Below are 26,668 nucleotides of genomic sequence, written 5' to 3' on the forward strand. Positions count from 1 at the left end.
TCTCTTGTGACACATCTGTAACCCATTCTTTACTGGTCACTGCTCAGCTTTAGAGAACTATAAAAGGCAAAGTGAGATTTGAAGAGAAAAGATCTACTGCAAACACTGTTTATAATGGGGTGTCTGGGATGGACCGTACATAGTTTTTCTAGGAAGGTCTTATAGAAGAGTGTAGATTCCAGGTGAAGTGAAGCTCCGTGGGAAGGAAGAGAGAACAGCACTCCAAGGAAAGCAGGCTAGGATTATTAGCAGTCTCTGGGAAGGAGAGAAGTGGGAAACAGCAATGTCAACAAAGGATGATGAAGTGTTACACTGGAATATATAAATGCTTGGAACATATCCAGAGCAGATCATGTGTTGGAAATTAATGTTGGTAAATAGTTGCAGAAAATATCTACGGATAAAGAGTGGAGAATCCTTAAGGTTGGAATTATGACTACCATATAGTAAGCAGGGATCCCTGACAATTAAAGTGGGTAGAGGAGACAGATCTGGAAACACTGACCAGAGAATGACCCACAACAGGAATGCTAGTTAGGATGGATGAGAGGATGGGCCAGAGCAAAAGAAGTGGAGATAAGGAGGAGGAAGGAATTTGAGCCAATGTAAATCAATGAGATTTAATAGGTGGAAGAAAATGAATGATCCCAGGGTTTCGATGCCTAATGACTGAAGAAGGGTGCCATCATATTCAGAAACAAATTAGGAAGCAGGACTTAGTTATGAGGTAAAAGGAACAGATTAGAGGTTGGTAAAGTACGAGGGTCATTCACAAAACTATGTAGCCCATCAAGAGAATGAGAGTTGCGAGTGTGAGCCCTCCAAGAACTGCTGCAGGCAGACCTAACCTCAGAAAGCATTCCGACTGCACTGACATAGCAGGAGGAAGGAGAAAACGATCATGCAAGGAGGCGGAGAAGAACCACTCAAGAAGATAGAAAACAAGAATGGAATTATGTCATTATGTCATGAATTGTAAGGGAAAGTCTTAAGGAGGAAATGCCAGTGATTGTCTAATAGACCACCTCCTATACCCAGCCAGTGTGTGTTCAAATCCTGCCTCTGTCATGAAGACGTTATTCTTTCTCTTCGTTTCTTTATGTGTAAAGTGATGATAATAATATAATCTATCTCACAGGGCTATTTTGAATAGTAGTAAGGCAGCTTGTATCTGTGTCTGGCATATGGGATAAGTTAATGGATATTAATTGATGATGTAAAGGGAAGAGTAGCATTGTGGGAGCTGAGAAAATTGCAGTGGGTTAAAGAGGTAAACACTGAAAAAATATAACAGGCACAGATACTTTACAATAGACTTCATGCTGAAAAACAATAGACTCCATGCTGAAAAACGAAAAGTCACATGGAAATTGTTAAAAGAAGTAGGCGGATGAAGTAACAGTTTTGCTTAAGTTTGCTCTCTAACAAGCAAGAATTACTATTGTTAGTGTTAACATGGAACACTCTTTAATTAGGGATTTTTTTTTTTAAATAAGAGGCCATCTGGGCCTTCAGAAGAAAATCCAAACAACTGAATCACAACTAAGAGATCATAACAAAATATATGCAGACAGTATAAGCAAAACTAAAACTTTATCTTTTACTTGATAAAATGGATTAACAGTTATCAGAAACAATAAACTAGTAATGGTAATTTTTTTAAGTAAAGAAATACTTCATACACACAATGCAATGTGTGTAATATAAATATGTGCTGTTCAGTCAGAACTGACTCATAGCTGACCCTCCAGTGGGTTTTCAGAGGCTGTATCTCGCACAAGAGATTGCCCATCTGTCTCCCTCACTGCAGCAGAAATGGACCTGATTAGAAGCAGTTGAGTCTAATCAACCTGGCTTAGAGATGGGAGTGCAACTCTTTCCCCCTAGTGATAAAACGAACACCCTGAATAAAGCCACCACCACTCCGTCTAAGGTGGCACTGTTAACGATAGGGGTCGCTGTTGGCCTCCCTCCCCCTCCCCAAGCAGGGGTGAATCTAGTCTGCATTTGTACTTGTCTTCAAAAGATTATTACATTTGTCTGTAATCCTGAAAGGTTTATGTTTGTTTGTTGTCTTAACCAGACTGGGAGATTAATTTGTTGATATCTATAGTGTACTCATAGAAAATTGTGCTTTCTTCTCAATTAATTGAACCTTTCACCACTACGGAATAACCTTCATTATTCTTAATGCATTTGCCTTAAAGACTTTCTTGTCTGGTTTTAATATATTCACATTAACTTCTCTGTTTTTATTACTTCCTATTTATCTTCATATATTTACTCTAAGTCTTTTCATATCCTTGTAATACTTTTATGCGCCCACAGCTAGACTGAAAAGCAGCCGAGCCCAAAGATACCTCCATATTTTATAAGGAACATTGACCACTATTTCTTTTTGTGGTGCATACCAATATATAAGGACCTTTTTCCATCAGTTTATCTTTTCAATGTTCCCTCCTCACATTCTTACCTTCTTTTGCATTAACATTTTGTCTTTAATTTGTTTCTAAATTTTGTGTCTTCTCCCTCCTGACATGTTTATATAATTTTTATAGTGCTTACCCTTTAAATTTATGAAGCAGACTTGGCATTTTACAAAGTCTAAAATGAATACCTTTAGCTTCCTCTTTTTCCAAGATAAAAGAATGCAAATAATGTAAAAGGTAATGAAGTGCCCTCAACCTGAGAGCACTCTATAATATTTTTTTTGTCTTTCCCAAGCAGCCGGGTGGTATGTATTTAAAACTCAGACCTCGCTTGTGGCTCCAGATTCCCTTAAACCTATTTTTCCCCCAACAAGAAGCAGCGATGGAAATAGACTTCTGCATCAGTTCCCTTGCCAGTAGGCAGATATTTTCAACCTTACCCTTTCATACTAAGAGTATAATCTCTTGAAGAGTCTCAGATGTATTGAGTGGAAATGAAGTGGGTGTAGGTGGGTCCACGTGGATGTTGGAGGGAGGGGAATCCTTCAGTTCAGCAGTTTCTTTTTTGTCTTTTGTAAGACCTGGTCTCATTCCTCCCTCCTTGTTTATCTAAAAATTCAAGGCCCGCAGGCCAAATCACAATGCGTTGCCATCATTCAGTTCTGGTTCACAGTGACCCTCCATCAGGTTTCCAAGTAAATCTTTGAGAGGAGGCTGCTCATCTTTCTCCCCCAGAGTAGCTCGTGTGTTCTAGACTCTGGCTTCTCAGCAGAGCAGCATGTCCTACCCTGTGCTCATGGTTCCTTTCTTCATTGCTCTGTGTTCTGCTTTAGTCACCTTGTTTGGCACTTGAAGGGTTCCCTCTCTTTCCTAAGTTCAACAAGGCAATTTGGCCGCCAACCCAAAAGCAAGCAGTTCAAATCCACCAGCCGCTCCATGGGAAAATGATGGACAATCTCCTCTTGAGTAGTCTCTGAAAAACCATTGGAGGATTAGATAAGAGTCAGTTTCAACTCAATAGCAAATGAACTGGGGGGTGGAGGTGGGCAGTTGAGAGGTTTTTCACAAGCAAGGCTTTTCAGAATAACTATTTTAAATAAAACTAAATACTTTCTTTTTAAAATATTTTTTCAGACTAAGTACTTTCAACTGCTGTTTATTTCTGCATAAAATTTTCACCAGACTATTCTATGAGTTTTCAAATTGCATCCCAATTTTTTCTGGGACTTCTAAAGTAAAGATGTACACATTTTCACTTTTAAGAAGAAAAAAAGAGATAAGTATATACAGGTGTAAAGACAAATATTCATCACAAGGCTATTTATGATTATATTTTAACTGGAAATAACCTTAGTGTCAAATACTTGAGAATCTGCAGCATAAATTTTTCTACATCTCTTGTTCAATCAGTAAGAGCTGTATGACATAGGAAGATGCTCTTGATATACTTTTGGGTGAATAACTTGTTTAGTATGATCTTTTTGTTTATTCAAATATATATATTTACATTAAAGTATGCACCCTTTTTTATATTTTTCAAATGAAGAATTGTATGATTGTTATGTCAAGGAAAAAATCATTTACAGCAACAAAACTTTTAAAAAAAAAAAAAAACAACCGAAACAACGCTCACTGTCTTTGAGTTGGAATTAACTCATATTGAACCCTTTAATGAGTTTTCAGAAGCTGTAAATCCCAGTAGAGGAGTTTGCTTGTCTTTCTCCTGAGGAGCAGCTGGTGGGTTCGAACCACTTGCCTTTGAGTTGACAACACAACTGCTTGCCCATTAGACCAACAGAGCCCCTACAATAACGAAAAGCACAGATGATTATGTTGTTTTTCAACCTTGGAGTTACATAGCAATAGACTGCATTGCTTGTAGGATAATGAACTCTCCAATATTGAGAATATCAAAGAGACTGGGTTACAACTCTCCACTGGTATTTCTCTCATATCTCAAAGATTCCTATTTATTTTTTCCCCCACCTCTGCCAATAGGTCAACTGATCAATGCCTCAGACCAATAAGCAAATATGCATCCCTCCGGAGCTGCCAGAATTGCTGAAGCAGTTCACCAAAGCTGCTATCCGGACTCAGCCACAAGATCTCATCCAGTGGGCTGCTGAGTGAGTCTCTCTGTCCTCCTCCAAGTCCCTTCTGGTTTTCAGCCCCTCCATTCCCACACTGAGCAGGGTGGGGGTGGGAGAGAAGACAGAAAAACTGAGGAGGTTGTCATGGCTGTAGCCAGGGAGTCAGGGCTGATTAGCATAGTCTTTGTGATTTTCAGTTCTAGCGTGGCTTTGGTGCATTAAAACCGACACATGAAAACATCACCATGACAAAGGATAGGATGTCTCTTCCCTTGAGGGAGAAACTGAGTAACATGAAGCAAGGGTAATACTCAAAGCGCTTTGGAGCAAACAGCAAGAATTAGACAAATGTATCACAGTAACATACATGCACCCCCCAACCCTGTACCCCCTTAATCTATTGTTGTCATTGTTGGTATGTGCTATCAAGTCACCTGCGACTCATAGTGTGACCCTATGTACAACAGCGCTGAAGCCTGCCCAATCCTGAGACTCACTGACTGTAACACACCAACCCCTATTACCCAGTTACTGTGTCAATCCATTTCATCCGGGGTCTTCCTCACCTGTGCTGCCTCTCCATCCTTCCAAGCATGATGTCTTTCTCCAAGGACCAGTCTTTCCTGGCCACATGGCCACAGTATGTGAGACAGAGCTTCAAAATCCTAGCCTCCAAGGAGAAACTTGATTTCACCCTCTCCAAGACAGATCTATTTGTCTTCTTGGCAATCCATGGTATATTCAAGATTTTTCTCCAGCACTACAACTCAAAGGCATCAATTCTGTCATCCTTAGTCACTGTTCAGTTCTCTGATGCATAGCAAGTAACTGCAAAGACTATATGGCCTGGATCAGGTGCACCTTAGTCTCTAGACTGACGTCGTTGCTTCTCAGTATTCTAGGTAGGTCCCTGACAGCAGATTTTCCCAGTGCAATTAGTCTCTTGATTTCCTGACTGCTGGTGCCAAGAGTGTTGTTTCTGGAGCTGAGCAAGCTGAAATTGTTAACAACCTCAATCTCTTTTTCATCATGAACTCCCTTAACCTATCCCTATGTAAATAATCTCCCTGTGGTTTAGATGACTTGTATTACCCACTTACATTTTTAGCGTCTCTATTTTTGGGGAAACTGCTAACCCAGTTGTATGTATCTTGTGTAACTCCATAAAATCTGAAGAATATGACTTCATTTCACCAATCATACCACCTGAGTGCACGTGGGACATGTGTGTCCCACATAATTGTATAAAAATCCACATTACCTTGAAAAAAGCAACCCATTTTTCCTTTATTTCGGTACAGTTTGTACTACTGGAAACACTTGGTATCATTAAAATGAAGTGTTAAACCTTAAAATGAAGTGTTAAGGGCCGTGGTTGCGTGTCTGACCACTAGATGTCACCAGTGCACCTGGGCAAGCCCTGCGAGGAGTGGTCCGGACTGTGTAAATTGTTGCGGACAACCTGCTTCAGTCCCGGGTTTTTCTCCTCTAATGAGGCCCCTAACTCCTATATGTTTAAGGCTCATAATTACACTCAATCAAGAACAGTTTTTAATTTGTCAGTTGAAGAACGACTGTTAATTTCTTTCTTTCTTTTTTTTTTTACTGTAGAATCCCCACACTTTTTTAAAAAAAAAATAATTTCAATGAACATTTTTGGATTTCCATTCATTGTTGCACTTTTCTCCCCGCCCACCCCTCCACCCCCAGTTCGCTCTTCTCTTTGAAAAATAAAAGAAAAATTCCTTCATTGATATACAATCCCCCCACATCCACCCACCCCCACCCCGAGTATACTCCACTCTGCAACCTTCATTCCGGACTCTTATGATAATCCTAATGCCCTAAAATATATTGCTTTTAAATTGTTCTCTTCCTCATCTGCATCAATGCAGTATATGCCAGTTATTCTCATTCTTAGCCTAACCCTGATGTCAGTCCCATTCTACAGCAGTGGCACTATGCAGTGTTTGTCCTTTTGTGACTGAGATATTTCATTCAGCATAATGCAGTTCCACTACTGGGAATATACCCTAAAGAGACCATAACCGCCATCTAAGCAGATATATGCACACCCATGTTTATCTTGGCTTTGTTCACAATAGCAAGGAGTTGGAAACAACCTAAATGTCCATCAACAAATGAATGGATAGAGAAGCTGTGGTATATTCACACAATGGAAAACTACACTGCATTGAAAAACAAGGAACTCATGCAATATTATTCAAAATGGGTGACCCTCCAGGACTGTTAATTTCTTTATTGCTCTCTGTTGGAAGACTCTGGTATCTCAACAAAAAGGTGCTTGCTCAGCATACATCCCAGCCTGGAAAATGAGCTAAATCAGCTTTGGTTTTTGTTGTGTGCCATCGAGTCAGAACCCAGAGCGGGATATAACCCAGGCAGTAAATAACAAGAGAGGGGACTGCTCTTCCGATGGAGCAGCTGGTGGATTTGAACCACGTGCCTTTGGAATTGCAGCACAGGTGGGAAAAGAGTATTGCTGGGTTGAAAACAGTGCTCCTCAAATACAAGTGCCTTCTTTTCAAGGAGACCTCCAGAGGCGATCCATAGCTGCTGGCCTGGACTGAAACAACTTTACACAGAAAATCTCTCAGCTATGAAATTGCTTCTTCGAGAAACGTGCTTCTTTGGAGACTGGGGTCCGCAACTTGGAGCAAGAGACTGGAACTAACTAGACCCTCCCTGACTATTTTCAGGCTATTTTTACTGTTTGATGATTATCTCCTTAGTAGTGCTTAAGTGGGAGAGGGGGGAGTAAGAGAAGGTTTTGCAGAAGAGTGGTGAGTTAGGGAAGAGAGACTGGTGTTAGCATGAGGTGGTGAAAGGAAGTATCAGGTGAGAAGGAGGTGTAGCCCTCCTTGAAAAAGCCAAGATGGAATCACAAAGGATGAGAGAGACCGAGCTCCCAGGCTGATTAGGATGAAGCTTGTCCATGTGAAAGGAAAATAAGCTGGTAGATAGACATCTAAAGAGACATGGATAGGGATGCTTGGCCTCGGAATGAGCCCTCTTGAGTTTTCCATTTTGAATTTGATACATTATCTCTAAAAGTGAGCATTACCTTGAACAGAGGACTAGATGCTTTTGGCAGAGTGAGGCACTTTGTCTTATATTCTCCACCAAACTATTTTCAACAATAGCTTAAAACCCCATTTTATTGTATGTGTGCTCCAATTTTATAGTAAGAAAAATGGCATTTCTTGGTATTGTCACTGACATTTTATGGGGAAAAAACATTTCACTGTTGTAGCCTGTTGTTCTCATACTATATCATACGCTATAAATTTTTCAGACATCCATGAAAAATTGGTCTGTAGTTTAACTGCAATGAGAAAGGAGCACATGACCTGAGGGCTCTCTGCCCAAATCATATGTGAAAAGTGCTTTCAGGTGTTGGAGGCTTTTTTAAAATAAAATTTTTATTTTATACTGGTTTACTTACAAGTTTCGTATACACTGTTTTTCACATCGGATCTTCACCATTTCCTTTACCTCCCTCTACCCATCAAATCATGTGACCCTATAACTACCCCCCTGCACATCCTCACTCCTCTGCTCCTCCCCTCCCCACCTTGTTATCTATTTCTACAATAATGGTCTTATACAGTATTTGTCCTTATGAGACTAAGTTCATTTAGCATAATGCTCTCCAGTCCCTCCCAAGTTAGAAAGTGATTTACAAAATTATTGCTGCTGTGTGCCACCTAGTATTCCATTGTGTGAATGTACCATAATTTCTCAATCCGTTTGACTGTGATTGGACATTTGGGCTGTTTCCATGTTCTTGCAGGCTGCAGGAGGCTTTATGTGGCTTACAGACCTGTAGCATTATAGAAGGTGAAACTTCACAAAGTAGTTCTAAGGTCAAATGTATGCTTCATTCATTTGAAGACTTCCCTTATATTAGTGCTGTCAACGGAGATACCAGCAGCCAGGATGATGCCTGACGTAACCTTGTCTGACCTGTAGTAGGCATATATGAAGGGCATGCATCTGCTGCATGTGTAGAATCATTGTTCACTTGCAAATGCAGCTCAAAGACCCACAAAGGACTGGATCTATTGACTGCAGCCTCCTTTCTGTGTCCACTATCCAACTCTACTGGTCAGCTGCTGAATGTCATCCTTTACTTGGTCACTCACTTCTGTAGAATGAGGAGCTATGTACCTTTCTTTTTTGCCATTTACATTTCCCCAAGCCTGCTGGCCTACTGGTAAAAAACTGCGCTGCAATTCCAAAGGTATGTGATTCAAATTCATCAGCTGCTCTGAGAGGGATGAGCAGTCTCCTCCTGTTACTGTCTCTGAAAACCCACTGGAGGGTCAGCAATGGGTGTATTCTAACTTGACAGTGCACAACAACAACACACCTGCTTAAGTACCCTGAGGTCACACTCCATTCCTTTTGTCACCCTAGACCCACATTTATCACCACAATTGTCTATTTGCAAAGGTTCCGCATGTATAACCTTAAAGGTGAACTGAAAGCGCTCCTTCTGCACTCCCAGCTGATAACTTGTAAGGGCTGACTGGGAGACAATGTTTTAGTGCATGGGACGTGTGGTGCTGAATGCAGGAGGGACTACCAAAATACCAAACAAATCTGTGTTGAAAAAAGTGCAGCCAGACTGCTCCATAGAGGCAAGGATGGCGAGACTTTATCTCACATACTTTGACATATTCTGGACATGTTGACAGGAGTGACCACTCTCTAGAAAAGAAGAACGTCATGCTTGGAAAGGTGGAAGGTCAGCAAAAGAGAGGAAAACTCTCAACAAGATGCCCCTTTTGAGAGAAATGTCCTCCAGCTACCTTAACTGCAGATATATGGTCTTGCAAATTATCAACAGCTATGGGACCAATATAAGAATGTTTTCACACTGTGAAAAACAGTGGTGAAGGAAGGTGAAGAAGGTGTGAAAAACAGTGATGGAGGGAAGGTGGTGTGGCACTGCTCTGAAGAGACTGTGGCAAGGTGCAACCAGAGGAACTCTTAAAGGTTAATGATTTTGCCTGCTGAATGATTGATTGAAGGGAAAAGGAACTTGTGATTTCTTAGATAAAGTTTGCTAGATGATTCAGGGAATCAAGGCTTCTTGCTTTGTGCTGTTGAACAGAACCTGGACTTTTACCAGTTGAGGAATTATGCCTTGTTAATCTGGCCTGGGACTGCCGGAATAAGTCTGGGCTTATATTGTGTGGTATTCTTTGCCTCTCCCACTCCCCTATTTTCCATAATAAATTCACAGCTGTGGGGAAAAAAACCAAGATAGATTTTCATTTATGCAGGGACTGCAGCAATGGGTTTGTGCGTGGTAGAGATTGTGAAGATGTCACAGGATTGGCTAAGATTTAGATCTGTTGTGCATAGAATCACTATGAGTCCGAGTTGACTCAATGACACATGACAAGAGCATCTTCAGTTCTGCATTGTGCCTTGGAAACAGGAAATGGTTCTCAGCCTCATCATTGGATAGATTTGCCCTAAAATGGGCATTACAAAATTCTGTGGGTTTTTTTTTTCTCTACAAATACAGTCCTATAATCCTATAGATCAGAGACCTGGTGGAACAGTGGGTCAACTGCCGGGCTGCTAGCCAACAAGTCAGTGGTTCTAATACACCAGCTGCTCCACAGGAGAAAGATATGTCAGTCTGCTTCTGTGAAAAGTTTTAGCCTTAGAAACCCTAAGGGGCAGTTCTAGTTTATCTTCCAGGTTTGCGATGAGTCAGAAGTAACTCAATAGCAAGGGGGAGGGGTTGGTTTGTTTTGTTGTGTGTTTATAAAAAAATAATGAAAAAGAAAGCAGGGAGGAGCAAAATGCTTGTGAACCAGGATGGTCAGTAACAAGGCTTTGGTGCAAGACTTTCTTCCAAAGTGCCTCTAGGTGGGTTTGAATTATCAATTATTAGATTAACAGTCTGAGCAACCCAGGGAGTCCTTTAAGAGAGATCAAACTCAAACTCGCTCATTAATGACTCCTCAACAGATTTTGAGTGCCTGTAAACTGTGCAGGAGGAGATTGCCTATGTTTCTCCAACAGAGCATTTGGGAGATTTGAAGTAGATTGAAGTACCTGCCTTTGGCTTAGCAGTGCCTCTCGGCCACACCTACACCATAGAGCAAAGGAGACCTCATATCAACTATTACGTCCATCTGCTGCTGTAAGCAAGCCTCTGCTCACTTCACGCCAATTCTAAAACAAGATTCACTATCTTTTCCCCGCATTGCCCCAAAAGAACCCCAATTTTGCAGAGAATTTAGGTGCAACCAGCTTTTTCTGAAAATTTTGAAAAGGAGATAGAAACACAGAACCTACATAAATAGAGTTGTTTCAAAACTTTTTCTATTTTTACTCCCTTAATACCATGTGAGCCTTCCTTCTTGAATGTCCAAGCTTCACTCCCTCCAGCCTGTCTGCTGCCTCACCCGAGGGCATCTTTCCTCCTATTTCTTATGCAGACACTTTCATTGTCGACCATCTTCTATTTCCAAGGTTACGTATCCCCTACTCACCATTCAATTCTGGCTTTAAATATGTCAATGGCCATTGCACAGATAGCCTTCAATTTACTAGAACGTTTGCTTTGACAACTATTCTGGTTTTGTTTTCCTTAGTCTTGCCTTCTTTATAATCAGTTTCTATCTGTCTGATTTTTTTTTCTGTAGGGGCTGGAAATATTAAGTTTGAGAATATGAACAGCAGATTACACACTACAGTATTGTACGTAGTAAAAGTTACTAAAGATAAAATGTAAAACCAAAAACCATTTGGGCATAAGAAAAATACTAGGATTCTTCCATCATAAAAGACAAAGGGAATTTAAAACAAATTATTTGCTTTCTCCTATATGCACAAACATGCATTTTAATATGTTTATGTGCTTTTAAAAAGTTTAGGAGGAATGACTGGAAAGCAAAACAACTCTATACCAAATATATGTGCTCTAGAGATTCTAAAACATGTTGGTTATTCCTTATCCTTAGAGAAAAGCAAATCTTTTCATCCCCTAATCCTTCTCCAAGGAAGCTCTGGGGGCTTACTGGTAAGAATTGTACTGCCAACCCAAGGATACAAGGCTCAAACCCACCAGGTACTCTACAGGAGAAAGATAGGAGGTCTTCTCCCATGTGCTTAACTTCTTCTGAAAAGCCACCAGAGGGTCAGCTATGAGTCAGTTCCATCTTGACAGTACACAACAACAACAATAGTTCTTCTCTAGGGAGTTCTAGTGATCCAGTGGGTAAGAAGTCGTACTGCTTACCCAAAGAAAGGTGGTTCAAAACCACCATCTTATGCATGGGAGAAAGTTGGGTAATCTCTTCTTGTGCAATTTACTGCTTTTAAAAATCCTCAGCTATGAATCAGTTCCAACTTGGCAGCAATGAGGAGGAGGAGTAATCCTTCTCTAGGTCTTAATCATGTTGTTGTTGTTAAGTGCCATTGAGTCACCTAATTTTATAGTGACCCTATGTGTAACAGCTCTGAAGTATGCCCTGTCCTGAGCCAGTCTCACTGGTTCCAACACACCAACCCCCATTGTCCCAGTCACTGTATCAATCCATCTCATCTGGAGTCTTCCTATCCTGCATTGTCCCTCCACCCTTCCAAGCATGATGTCCTTCTTTGAGAAGGACCAGTCCCTCCTGGCCACATGCCCAAAGTCTGTGAGATGGAGTTTCAAAATCCTAGCCTCCAAGGTAGTTTCACCCTTTCCAAGACAGATCTATGTTCAAGACTCTTCTTCAGCACCACAATTAAAAGGCGCCGATTCTTCTTCTGTCATTCTTAGTCATTACCCAGCTCTCTGATGTATAGCAAATAAATGTTAAGACCATGAACTGGATCAAGTGCCCCCTTAGTCTCTAGACTGACATCATTGCTTCTCGGTACTCTGGAAAGGTCCTGGACAGCAGATTTTCCCAATGCAACTCATCTTTTGATTTCCTGACTGCTGATGTCAAGAGTATTGACCATGGAGCCAAGCAAGCTGAAGCTGTTAACAATCTCAAGCTCTTCTCCACCTATCATGATGCTGCCATTTGGCCCAGTGGTGAGAATCTTTGTCTACAGTCCTTGACCTTTGGAAGCAAGTGCTTCAGATCCTCCTCAGTTTCAGCAAGCAAGGCTGTGTCATCTGTATAACACAGGTTGTTGATGACTCTTCCTCCACTCCTGATGCTACATTCCTTCTCATAAAGCTTAGCCTCCCAAATGATCTGTCCTGCATATAGATTGAAATGGTATGGAGACAGGAGGCATCCTTGACACACTCCTTTTCTGATTTTGAACCATACAGTGTTTTCTTGCTCTGTTCTGAGGACTGCTTCCTGGTCCAAGAATAGGTTTAGCATAAGCAAAATCAAGTGTTCTGGGATTCCCATTTTCCTCAAAGTTAGCCACATTTTATTGTGATCCACACAGTCAAATGCCTTTGCATCATCAATGAAACACAGATAGACATTCCTCTCTCTGCTTTCAACCAAGATCCATCTGACACTGGCAATAATGTCTGTAGTGCCACGACCTCTTTTAAACCCAGCTTGTATATCTGGTAGTTCTCTGTCAATGTACTCTTCCAGTCATTTCTGGATAATCTTCAGCAGGATTTTGCTTGTGTGTGATATTGTTCGGTAATTTCCACACTCTGTTGAAAGTACTATATTCAGGCTTGTTTTGGAGGTCACTGAATTTTATGAACAAGTGTCTGGCACCCAGCAGTTACACAGTGGTCTCCCTGTCCTTGCCCTGTTTTCTCTTACAGCTATTTTGGAGCCATGTCCCGTGGAGAGATCCCCCCTATGCAGGAGCGGTCTGAACGAGTGGCTCTCTCTAACTGGGCAGAGCTAACACCTGAGCTGTTAAAGATCTTGCACTCTCGGGTAAGGGTCACTGGGGGGTTGGAGAGAGCAAAAGGATCCTGGGGACAAGGAAGGGAAGATTGAGATTAGTTGGATACAGACCAAAGCCACTGTCCCCTGCCAGTCAGCTGATCACAGGTGGCATACCCCTAAAATTCACTACAAATAAATCTTCCTTAGGGCAATTGGTCTAATACTGGAATAAGATGTGGCTTGCTCAGAGCTGAATTGTTGGTGGGTCCTCATCAGATTCCTCTGAAGTTGTCAGCATGTCCAGGAGCTCAATCCAATGCTGACCCCTTCCCTCCAGAAAAATGCAAGTCCAGAGGCCCTCAGCTCTATCTTTCTTACTTTACTTATCTACATCATAATGCCAATCACCATTTGGAAAGGGGCATATTCTAGTTTTGCCATTATCCTAGATACAGACATGGCCCAGGTTTTAGGGACAAGCCCAGCTCTCCTTGCAGCCAAACCATCGTAGGAGCTGCCTGGGTGAATGGATGAGGAGGAATTGCTTGGAGAAAGCTGGTGGCTTGGTCACTTTCCAGGCACAGATATTTTACCACAACTTACTTTAGGATCTAAAAGGGTTTGGGGTGACTCAGGACTCATTGGTCAACCATCTTGGCCTCAAAGGCTTAGCCACATTGCCAGGTCCAGAGGGTCAGAGGAGGTTTTGGACCTTCCCTGGGGCATTGGTGTCCTTATCACACAGTTAGCCAAGAGCCTTCCTCCTCTTAACCCTTCTGCCTCTGAATCACCAAGGGCCCATGCAGTGGATTTTACATAAATCTGAGCCAGCAATATTATGCACCCAAACCAACTCTTGAGGGTAACTGTACCTCATCTTATTTTTGGAAAAGCATGAGGAAGACATGAGATGTCTTGTGAAGAACTCAATGGAGTCTGCAAGCAAAAAGTCTAGCATCTTAATTTCAGCACTAATTAGTCCTCTCAGACAACCCTCTGCCCCCTGGTTTCACCTTCACGGTCCCCTGTCTGCCCTATGCATTTTCATTTGAGTGATAAAAACCAAGAGATAACATAAAGCGTCAGAAAAAAATGAAAACACAACATTTACTACGTTTCCCATAATTGTGACATCTGTAGTGAAAAATTATTAAGTCATATTTCAGCATGCTCTTCACTGGGATGACTATTTCTCCACTTTTTTGCAAAGAAATTGCGAAGCAGTCTAAACTCAGCCTTGCTGAGCAGGTGCTTCTCGTGGGCAGAGCCTTCCTCACTCTCTGTCTTCTGTATGGTCCTGCCCTGCAGGTTGCTGGCAGGCTGATCATCAGTGCAGATGAGCTGGCCCAGATGTGGAAGGTGCTCAACCTCCCAACAGATCTGTTCAATAGTGTGATGAACGTGGGTCGCTTCACGGAGGAGATCGAGTGGCTGAAGTTTTTAGCCCTTGCCTGCAGTTCTCTTGGTGTTGTAAGTCACTTTGATGTTTTGTGTTCCTCTACAGAAAATCCCTTAGGGTAGCAGTGGAGAGTTTGCGTATCTAGACACATGGTCAGCTGTCCAAACAGCAGATTGGAGGAGAGTGTGCTCTGGACCGATTATCCGTGCTTTCACCTTTTCCTCCTCCTCTTTGATTAGACTCATATCTAGGCTCAACCTAAATCCAGGAGTGAGAGGGGAAAAGAAGAGGGGAAAGGGGAAAGGCTCTAGGAGAGACTGACTGAAATGTGGCATTTGGTTTCTATGGGAATTTCAGTCATTACACTCAGATGTATTTCTACCACTAGTCTACTCCCTCCACCATAGTTGTAGAGTCCAGTAAGAGTGGGCTGCTGACTAAGAGTTGCATCACTTAGCTTCCAGACACCAAGAAAACACACCAATACTGTAGAGGTTTTTGCAAAGAGGGGTAGCCTTAGGGAAAACACAATTTAATAATTATAATTTATTTTTTGCTTTTTGTTGTTGTTATTGTTATGTGCTGTCAAATCAGGTCTCACTGGCACAGGAGGAAATTGCTCCTCCTTCTCCAGTGGAGCGTCTGGTGGATTCGAACCTCTGACCTTCAGGATTGCAGCACAGCTTTTTGCCACTAAGCCACCAGAGCTACATAACAATTACAATTGGATTAAAAAGAAAAAACCCAAAACACAAAGAAACACCTGAGTGCTAAGATAGCAAGAAGAGATATGGCTAGCTCTCTACTTAGAGTCATGACGCCACCACGGATAAAGGATGTTCATGCAAGTTCATGCCTTTGCCAAGTTGACTTGGTTTACAATTGCAGAAGCCACTTTCCTGTTTTCAAGCAAAAGATGCTAAAACATGTGCATGAATGCGTGTCTGTGAGTGTGTGCTTCACGCTTAGATGTCTACTTATATGTGGAGTCACTTGTATTAAACACTGTTTTTAACAACTTAATGGAAATGAATCAGAAACAGGGAAAAAAATCCTTGAATTGCACGTGAGTTTAAAAATTAGTGAGAAACTCTTTCCTGCTACAGAACCAAATGGTAGGTAGGGAAAGGCAGCTGGGATCATTCAGCACATCTAAGTGCGATCGTGTTCTTTCTTCTTAAATATGCTTGAATGAAGATTTGACGGTTTTCTGAGAAAACAGAAATATTGTAGCCCATATTTTTCAGTGTATCTCCTTTGGAACTTTTCTCTTAATCATTTCCTTAGAGCAAAGAGGAGGGGCCATTTGTGTTTTGTTCCATTTTTCCTCCGTCCCATTGCCCTTGAGAGCAACAGTATACAGTGGATATATTGCTTTCCTTCAGAGAAGAGAGGAAAATGCAAGAAGGACAGACATGTGGCCCTTCCACACTAATTTCACTTCTACACCACACGTTGGTGTCTGGATGGATTTAATGAACAGACAGACATTTCTTTTCTCACAATCAGAAGAGAGAAGGGCAGCACTGGTGGTGTCATCCATAAGGGAGCTGTGCAGTTAACCTCAAGGCAGCACCTCTTCTGGAGAAAGATAGGTGGTCTCATCTCATGTGATTTACAGCCTCCAAAAACATGCTAGATGGCAGTATGAGTTGGTTCCAACTTGAAGATAATGAGTTGAACTGAGTTGAGTTGAATTGAGTTGAGTTGGATTGAGGAGGCTAGAAGTCCAAATTAAGAGCACCAGGCAAAGAAGAGAAGAGAAGAGAAGAGAACTCGAGAAGAGAAGAGAAGAATAGCTCCCCACTCTTGTCAGCTCTGGCAAAAGGTTCTGGTCTCTCCTCAGCTTCTGTCCCTTGGTTCCTTGGCCAGTGGCTTTACCTTCCACTCCATTTGTTCCTACTCATTCTGCTCTTTTTGTATTTTTTAAACTAATTTTTAAGACATTGTTAAATGGATTGACAATTTTCCAGCAATATAGTCTCAAAGTTTCAGCTCATTTTCCTTCCCTTTATCAGTATTATACTCAAAGTACACCATACGGATATATACAGTCAGCGACAGTAAGTTTCTTGCCATCATGCAAAGTCAAAAAGGAGGAGGAAAGTACTATAGGATTTAGTAAGCACAGTTAAATATTTTAATATTAAAGAGGCTCCTGATGTTGTGCCTGAAGACCTGTATTAACATTTTAACCCAAATAAGAACAGATAATAACTCTGCAATCTTGCTAATCTTGGAAGTGAAGAAAGAAAACATGGAACCCAAAGAACTGTAGCAAGAGCATAAAGGTACTGCAAACACACTGGGGGTAACAGGATGATCTCTGGAGCTATAGAAGGAATGATTTAGTGAGTAAGAGAAAACATGAAATACAGATCACATTAGAGTTATCTACTGTCAGCTATGGTGATCTTCTTGCTGGTCTTGCCAGTCCTGGACTCAAGGCACTCCATGGCTTCCACATGTTCATGCTTTCTTTCACCTTGCCGAAGACTACATGCTTGCCCTCTAACCATTTCTAAAAAAACTGAGAAGAATTTGTACTGGGCTCAGCATTTGCCATGGACAGGATACCAGGACCTGTGTGCTTCAAGATGAAGCTTCTCATCTATAGATGGACTTGCGACCAGTACCATGATGGCATGTGAAGTCCCCACCTTGGCAAATAAACCCAGGCATGATTCTGAGAAAGCAAAAACCCTGCTCACCAAATCCTTTCTCCCCAGTACTTAAAGAATGGAAGTTTTCAGCTCTCTTTGGGACTTTATGTGCTTGAAGGAGATGCGGCCTAATGCTTTGCCATCCAAGGCCATGTCAAAGTACATCAACTGGACATGAATGGACTGAACAAGGGCACTGCTGAGGTGACAGTGTTTGCAAAACAGCTCTTTTTTCATTTAAAGGAGAATAATTTAAGACACATCTTATACTAATACTGCCTCATTAACATAGCAATGAAGACTTGTTTCCAAATGGAATTAGAACCACAAGTATAAAACTAAAACCCAACCCACTGTCATCTAGTGGATTTCAACTCTTTTTTCTTTTTTTTTAGTTGTGATTTTAACAAAAGTTTATTCACAAAAGTTGGGTTTTCATTCATTTGGATTTAAACTCATAATAAATCTATAGTACATAGGGATTATTCAAAGGCCATAAATCTTCACAGAAATTAACCCCTGGATGAGAGATTAGGATTCACAGCACATATTTTGGGGAGATGTGATTCTATCCATACAGAGGGAAATTTCAAAAGGAAAAAAAAGGTACATTTCATCAAATTTTTATAAAAGTTCTCATATTTATTCATATCACATTGAGATGTTAAGGGAGTGTGGTTTCTTTATTTTCTCTCCAAATAATTCTGATCTTTTTTTTCTTTCTTTCTTATGAGCTCCTACCCATAAAGGATAGAACAAGACAATAACTGGTGCAATCTAGTCAAGTAATTTGTATCTGATACAATAGTCGTAATGACTGTTAGGTCAACTGCACAGACCCTCAGAGTTCTTCTGCACTGACTGGCCCTCCTCTCTTTTCTAAAACGGCAGTTGACTTCATAGGAAAAGAGTGATGCTGAGCCCTCAGAATAGTGCAGTGAAGGATTTCTCCCATCCATTAGTCTTCTTTGGCCCCTCTAGTTTCCATGGTGATGCCTCTGCTTGCCCAGTCACTAGTTGTTTGCAGCTTGAGCCTTTGGTCTAGGCTCTTTCAAATTAGTCACAGCATAATGGTGCTTCCCCAAAGGCATCTCAGTTCTCACTGGTGCTGAAGTGTGTTCCCAGACTGAAATGGTCTCCACCACAGTTCCTCAATGCCTTGTGAAATGTCTCAATTGTCCCTTGTCCTTATATCTCACAGTAGCAAAGGATGAATTTGGAAAGCTGAATTGTGAACTTCCCACTTTTTAACTCACTGTACTCGATTTACTTTGATAGGGCAGCCACCGAAAGTGGGGAGAAGAAACCATGAGGTGAACTGCATCTTTCTACTTCCCCTTTAAAACAGGGAACATGCTATTCACGCAGCTCTTTTACCTCAAATGCTTTGTGATCCTAGTCCCCCTCCTCTGCTTCTACTAAGACATTCCCAGGCCTCGCCCTGGATAAGAAGAGATTCCTCAGGTTCTCAGAAGTCCTGAGATGTTTGACTTTGCTTCTAGTCACCTTGTGTCAAAGAATACCTAGATAAAATCAACCAGGAGGCCTAGTTCATAAGGAAAAGATGCTCTGTAAATCCATTAAACAGTCCTTTTATACATGCTGTACTGTGTCTAGGAACTTAAATGTGGAATGGTCATGGTGTCATCACCTGCCAGAGGTTTGTCTTCTAGTTAATTCGCTTGTACTCCAATGTTCATAACGGCATTATTCACCATCACCAAAACATGGAAACAGCCCAAATGTCCAACCACAGTCGAATGGGTTGAGCAATTGTGGTACATTCACACAATGGAATATTATGCAGCATGCAGGAACAATGATTTTGTAAAATACTATATATTTTGGGAGGAACTGGAGAGCATTATGCTGAATGAACTCAGTCCCGTAAGGAAAAATACTGTATAAGACTATTATTTTAGAACGTGTATGAGGATCCAAGGAGGGGAACAGAGGGGTGAGGATGGGAGAAGGGGTGTTAATCACAGGGACATACAATTTGAAGGGTGGATGGAAGGTGAAGAAAATGAGAAAGATCCAGTGTGAAAAGCAATGTATATGAACTTTGTAAATAAACCAGTATATAATAAAATTAAAAGAAGTTGAGTGCACACCCTCAGGCCTGTGAATCTACCCAAAGCCCTTCTCATGCTGATCTCATATCACAGGCTTGCCTTCCCGTCCCCACCATCCCTCTCACCCAGCCTCACACATGCCACCCACCCCTTTAGCAGAAATGGATGCACAAAGCCATATGCTATGCTTTACAGCCCTTCCCGTAAGATGATTTCAAGGAGGAGAGAGCGAACACAAGTGGCTTATACAAACCCAGTCTTCAACATTATGCAGTTTATTGCATAACACTTCACATACATCGAAGAGACCATTTTATGAAATAACAATATTTGAGTAGTTGTTGTTGTGTACCATAGAGTAAGAACTGACCTCTGGAGGGTTTTCAGAGGCAGTTAAAATGCACAGGAGGAGACTGCCCATTCTTATCCTGCCGAGCAGCTGGTGGCTTCGAACTGCATGCCTTCAGGATTGCAGCACAGCTTCTTACCACTAGACCACCAGAAAGAACCCCACTGCATAGACAAAGCATTCAATTTAGTATTGTTAAGTCAAGTGCAAATGCCACTACAAGAGAGCAGGCTGAGTTTACTCAGTGCCTTCATCTTCCTTCCGCCATACAGACTTGCAGCACTGGATAACACCACAATTAAAGTAGCACCACACAGACACTCATTATATCAGGGAGAGGAGGCAGAAGAACCAACAAACCTCAGCTGCAGATGGGGAACAATGCTGACCAGCCATTAGCCATTAGCCATTGCCATTAGGCAAGTTGCCTTGTTCATTCACCCAGCCTCACCCAGTTCATCACTCAGGACAGATTTTTCCCTGACTCAAGGGTACATAAGAATAATTTTCACATTATTTTTATTTCAACAAATATCCTGATGTACATAGTGACTTACACTTGCCCATTCAGAGCTAAACCCCTCTTTCTTTGTATCACTTCTCTCCTTTATCCCATCATTGCACAACTATTTCATTTATGGAATGTATTAAAAGGATAAGCTTGTTTAAAGGCATGGGTGCATTAAGATCTGAGTTCTAAATGTTCTGAATTTTCATATTACACCAAAGGAGTTGTTTCCTCCTATTATATCAACCCTTCCCTTGCAACTTCTGGCAATCTACTAATTTCCCCCCAATAACACGGTATTATGTACCATAAAGTACTAATCAAAATCAGTTCCCCTAATGCTGGGCATAGTTAAGTGTTGATTAATTTTATAAAATATACTGAATGGGAATGACTGTAGAAAACACAATGTGAATGAAGGAGAGTGTGAAGCACAATGTATACAAACTTTGTAATCCAATATGAAATAAAAATTTATTTTATTTGTAGGGAAAAAGAAAACCCCAAATCTGTTCCCATCAAGTTGAATGTGACTCGTGGTGACACCATAGTGTCAGAATAGGGCTGCGATACATAGCTGACTTTTCAGGAGTAGATTGCCAGGCCTTTATTCTAAGGTACCTATCTGAGTGGATTTGAACCACCAACCCTTCAGTTAGTAGCACACTGTTTTAACCATTTGCACCCTCCATACAGTCCCTATATGTATTTCATAGTTCTAGTTGAATGGATCCACATACCTTAGAAGATGGCTTTTATCTTGCTATGTCTGCATTTTTCCTACCTCTATCTGCCACCTATCTTCCTTCGAACATTACTTTTCTGCTAGTGCTTCCTCCTCTTCATTGCTATGACATTGTTCTGAGCCTCTTCTGAGAGTAGACAAATTATATCAGTCCTTAAAGGGATATGGTTAGAGGCTAAGAAGAATAATTCTAATTTTGTAGAACACAAAAATAAATCCTCCTCCTCCATTGAGGTTGCTATTATTATCAAAGTAGCAAATATTTCTTTGTAGTCATCAGTTGATAAACTCAATTTTCTGAGCACATCTCTCCAACAACTAAAGGAAGGAGAAAAAGACATTCATTGCTGATTCTGATTCATGATGACCCCATATTATCAGGATAGAACTGTGATCCAAAGGGTTTTAAGTGGCTGCTTTCTCTTCTGAGACATTTACGTCATCATTCTGTGGTGGCTTAGATATTGCTATAATGATAGAAGCTGGTATTTTAAATACTAGACAGTTTCCCCATGATGGACAAGTTCTAGCAGTGCTTCCAGATTAAGACACACAAAGAACATTGATTCATTTGCTTTGGACCATCACGAGGGATGCACTTGCTAGAAGAGGTCATCATGGTTGGTGGAGTAGAGGACCGACAAGATGACCCTCAGTGAGTTGAACTGCCATAACAGCTTCAGTAATGGACTTGAACTTGCGGCAGATCTTGAGGATGACTCAGAACTGGGAAGCATTTCATTCTCTTTTACAAAAGTCATCATGAGTCTGAGTTGACCTCAGCCGCAGCTAGCTATCTATAGCTGTAGAAGCTCACCATTTTTTAGATGGCACTAAATAACATTTGAGTGTAAAGATTTAAAGCTTTCCAGAAGATTACATCATTCTGACTTTATAAAAGTACTAACTTTTCCTCCTTTTTTGTATCTAAACTGATCTCAGAAATCGAGCCTGCAATAATGACTCCCTCCTCCTTTTATCTTGTGGTTTTATAGACCATTGCCAAAACTCTCAAGATAGTGTGTGAAGTTTTATCATCTGACCATGACTGTGGACCTCCCAGAATCCCTTTCAGCACCTTCCAGTTTCTCTACACATATATCGCCGAAGTGGATGGGGAGATCTCAGCATCACATGTCAGCCGAATGCTGAACTACATTGAACAAGAAGTGTACGTAAACCTTTAGCAATGGGGGAGAGGGAGAGGGAATGAACAAATACAGGGGAATCAATGCTAGTGAGGCTACTGTATTATACTCTTCGAGGAAAAAAGAAATACATGTGACGAACAAGAGACTCACAGAATGATGAGGAATGGGAGGTGAGAGAATAAGTGTAGGACAGTAAACTTTACCAAGCATCCTAGACGGGCAGTGTGGCTATCACTTGGGAACATGTTAGAAATGCATTGTGCTCAGACCACATACTGGACTGGCTGAACTAGAATCTCTGGGGTAGGGTCCAGGAGTCTGTCTAGCTAGCCCTCCAAGTTTCTCTGCCTCTCAAGTGTGAGGACCAGTCCTCTAGGTACGGAGGAGACGGGTTCAGAACTACAGACAGTGACAAGGGCAGAAGTAGGAGCATAGAGAATGGAGTGAAAGAGTTGTCTATATGTTGCCTTTATTGAGATGAGTGGCATTCAGTGAACTAACCTATGATATACCTTTTCCTCACCCAGAATTGGTCCTGATGGTCTAATCAAGGTGAGCGACTTTACCCAAAACCCCAGGGTTCGGCTGGAGTAAACACACAATTCTGGAAATATTAAAGGAAGTTGCAGAGATGACTGTGCTTCAGAATGACTGAATCCAGTACAACATCCAATGTCAATTTTCTTGGATGATTAGTACATGCTAATAAACAAGTAGGCAAACCATTCAGAAATGTGTGGAATTAAGATGTTGGAGCAAAATATCTATGTGAAGAGGCAATTGGTATTCTTCTCACATTGGCATCGAGTAAAAGTAGCTGGTGAAGCATGGAGAGAGAAAAATGTATCTTGAGGCAAAGCCAGGCTGTTGGGCTTCAAAGGTTGAGTATCAACAGGACACAGCGCTGAGGTCTTGTGATGATCAGTTTCAAATTAGATAAGGTCCATCCAAATTTTTAGCAGTTTATTCCTTCATTTGTGGGTTTTATAGTCCAGACTGTCTCTGGATAATGAACCAGTCCTGGACCTAAATCATCTTTAAGTTGAATTTGTACATAAGTCAGTACAGTTAGTCAAATGTTTGTCTTGCTTATGAGACCTGGTGGTTAAAGCACTTGACTGCTAAGGTTAGACACTTCACGGGAGAAGATGTGGCAATCTGCTTCTGTAAAGACTGATGCCTTGTAAACCCTGTGGGACAGTTCTTCTCTGTCCTATAGGGTCACCATGGTTTGGAATCAACTGGGTGGCAGTGTTTTTCGGTTTGGCTTCTATACATAAAAAAAAAAAATTCCAGATACACTAAAACATCAGCCTCATCATAGTAATTTGTGTGTCACAAAGTAGCATTTGTTATACAAACTATTATGATGTTGTTGTTGCTGTTATGTGCCACCAAGTTGACTCCAGCTTACAGCGATCCTATGTACAACAACTCTCAACCCTGCTCTATCCTCACCCAAATTCATCATCTCTGACACACCTACCCCCATTACTCTATACCCCAGTCACTAAGTCAATCTATCTCACCCAGGATCTTCTTCTCTTGCACTGTCCCTCTACCCTCCCAAGCATGATAGCCCTCTCCAAGGACTGGTCCCTCCTTGCAACATACCCAGAGTATGTGAGATGGAGCTTCAGAATCCTTGCTTCCAAGGAGCAGCCTGGTTTCACCCTCTCCAGTATGGACCTGTTTGTTCTCTTAGAAGTTGGTGGTATATTCAATACTCTTCTCCAACACCATAGCTCAAAGGAATCGATTCATCTTCTATTACCCTTAGTCACACTATTATATGTACATAAAATTTTAAGACAATACAAGGTATTTGTAACCTGGGGACTGCTTGTGGACATTCACTTAGCTTTCCAGACCTATTGAGGTTAGTCACTACATGCCAGAAGGTATAAAAGGTTAATGAATGTGGCTGCTTATTAAAAGGCTGGCGAGTCAAGTCAACCATAGATGCCTCAGAAGAAAGGTCTGCTGATACACTTTACTTCCAAAAGACCAGCCATTAAAATTTCTATAGGACCTAGATGAGGTTGCCATGGGTCAAAATCAGCAACTGGTTGGTGTAACATGATTAAGTTGGCCAGATAAAATACAAGATACTCAGTGACATTAAATTTCAGGTAAACAATGAATACTTTTTCACTACAAGTATTTCTGGGTTTTGGGTTCTTTTTTTGTTTGTTTGTTTTTGGGGTCTTTTTTTTTTTAGTTTTTTGCTAAACTCAGCTAGAAAGTAGGCTGACTTTTGAGCAAAGACAAATCACATCTAATTTCTGCTTTCAAGAATTCTGCTTTATCTTGAAAGATAAAGAACATAAATCCTTTTCATGCAAATGGTGCTGACAGATACTAATAAAGTGCTTGTAGAAACTGACTGTTGTGTGTCATTGAGTTGGAAGTAACTCATAGCTGACCCTCCAGTAGGTTTTCAGAGGCAGTAAATCACACACGAGGAGATTGCTCATTCTGTGCATCCTTTTTCACAGAGCAGCTGGTGGATTTGAACCATGTGCCTTTGGGATTGCCGCACAACTTTTTAGCACAGGCCACCAGAGCTCCCTTGCAGATATTTACAGATAACATTCATTGTTGTTGTTATGTGCCATTGAGTTGACTGCAACTCATAGCAACCCTATGAACATTAGCTCTGAACCCTGATGTATCCTGAACCAATCTCACTGTCTCTGACACTCCTGCCACCTTAGTCACTGTGTCAATTCACCTCATCCAGGTTCTTCCTCTCCTGTGCAAGCATGATGTTCTTCTCCAAGTACTGGTCCCTTTTGGCATCATACCCAAAGTATGTGAGATGGAGTTTCAAAATCCTTGCCTTCAACGAACAGCCTGGCTTCACCCTCTTTAGGATAGTTCTGTTTATTCTCTTGGAAATCCATGGTGTATGTTCAATACTCTTCTCCAGCATCACAACTCAAAGGCATCATTTTTCTTCTGTCATCTTTAGTCACTGGACAGCTCTGGTGCATAGCAAGCTGTTGAGAAGACCATGGACTGGATTAGGTGCACCTTAGTCTCCAGACGGACACCATTACTCTTCAGCACTCTGGAGAGGTCCCTGACAGCAGATTTTCCAAATGCAATATGTCTTTCGATTTCCTGACTTCTGGTGCCAAGAGTGTTAATTGTGGAGCTGGTCAAGGGGAAATTGTTAACAATCTCAATTTCTTTTCCATCTATCATGATCCTGCCAATAGGCCTATGAACAACAGAGCACACTTAGACTAGTCAAGATGACACAGGAGGCTAAACCCTCATATTGAGAAACACAAATGAAGACAGTGGCAAACAGACTCTAGTGATTCAAACATGGAATGTGACATTGCTAAAAAGGAAATGGAACATATAAATGTTGGCAAGCTGAGATAGATTAACATGGGCCATTTTGAATCAGATAATCATGAAATTAAAAAGCGAGAAATTAAAAAGTGAGAAAAAAAAATGGGGTCGCATTCATAGTCAAAAAGACCTAGATCCACCCAGAAACACTGAGTGAGAGGATAATATCCATCCACATACAAGGAAGATCTGTTAATACCACTATCATTCAAATATATGCACCAACAATCAGAGCCAAAGAGGAGGAAATAGAAGAATTCTACCAAGTTTTGCAGTCAGAAATCGATCAGCACGCAACCAAGATTCCTTAATAATTATTGGTGATTGGAATGCAAAAGTTGGGAACAAAGAAGAATAATCAGTAGCTGGAAAACATGGACTTGGTGAGAGGAATGAGGCTAGAGACAGAATGATAGCATTTTGTACAATTATTTATTCATTGCAAATATTTTTTTATTTAAAAAAAAACCCAACCAAACAGCAACTTTACATATGGACCTCACTTGATGGACTGCACAGAAATCAATTATGTTTGTGGATCAAATCACTGGGGAAGCTCAATATCGGCTGTGAGAACTAGGGCAGGTGCTGCCTGTGGAACAGACCAACTCGTGCAAGTTCAGACTGAAGCTAAGGAAGATTAAAACAAAGCCACAAGAACAAAAGTGAATCTATGCACTCTAATTTAAAAACCATCTTAAAAACAAGTTCGAGGGCTTGAACAATACTGAATGAAGACCAGAGATAACTCTTAGAAATCACATTAAAATATTAAGGTTAACATTTTCCTGACAACATGTATGTACAGACACACTGGGACCTTTTTAAAAACATCCCCTGCATGTGCATAAGAGCACCTGAAAATGTCACCAGGAAGCAGAAAGAACCAATAAGCTATGTGCCATCATCACTGCTTCCCTTCTATCTGCAATACAATCCCTTTTTTTTTAAATTTAGGTTAATTTTCATTTCAATGAACATCTACAGAGATTTTGGGATTCCATTCATTCATTGTTGTACCCTTCTCCCCGCACA

At 41.1% G+C, this 26,668-nt stretch overlaps 1 protein-coding gene across 1 annotated transcript; it reads left to right on the top strand.

Annotated features, from left to right (window-relative positions):
• Positions 1-4,422: 4,422 nt before the first annotated feature.
• Positions 4,423-22,980, top strand: LOC102849981 (ropporin-1-like). Its single transcript, XM_006884217.1, has 5 exons — positions 4,423-4,555; positions 13,308-13,425; positions 14,686-14,847; positions 22,112-22,287; positions 22,795-22,980. The coding sequence occupies exons 1-5, from the start codon at positions 4,440-4,442 to the stop codon at positions 22,859-22,861; spliced, it is 639 nt and encodes a 212-aa protein (XP_006884279.1). The 5' UTR covers positions 4,423-4,439; the 3' UTR covers positions 22,862-22,980.
• Positions 22,981-26,668: the final 3,688 nt, after the last annotated feature.

This window comes from Elephantulus edwardii, unplaced genomic scaffold, assembly GCF_000299155.1.
Source record: "Elephantulus edwardii isolate Elephantulus edwardi_28Jun2011 unplaced genomic scaffold, EleEdw1.0 scaffold00032, whole genome shotgun sequence".
Classification (NCBI taxonomy): Eukaryota; Metazoa; Chordata; class Mammalia; order Macroscelidea; family Macroscelididae; genus Elephantulus; species Elephantulus edwardii.

Excerpts from the sequence above, each read along its gene's own strand:
- LOC102849981 (XM_006884217.1), top strand. The coding sequence starts at position 4,440 with ATGCCTCAGACCAATAAGCAAATATGCATCCCTCCGGAGCTGCCAGAA. Across the intron at positions 14,848-22,111 it reads CCTGCAGTTCTCTTGGTGTT|ACCATTGCCAAAACTCTCAA; the intron begins GTAAGTCACTTT and ends GTGGTTTTATAG. Across the intron at positions 22,288-22,794 it reads AACTACATTGAACAAGAAGT|AATTGGTCCTGATGGTCTAA; the intron begins GTACGTAAACCT and ends TTCCTCACCCAG.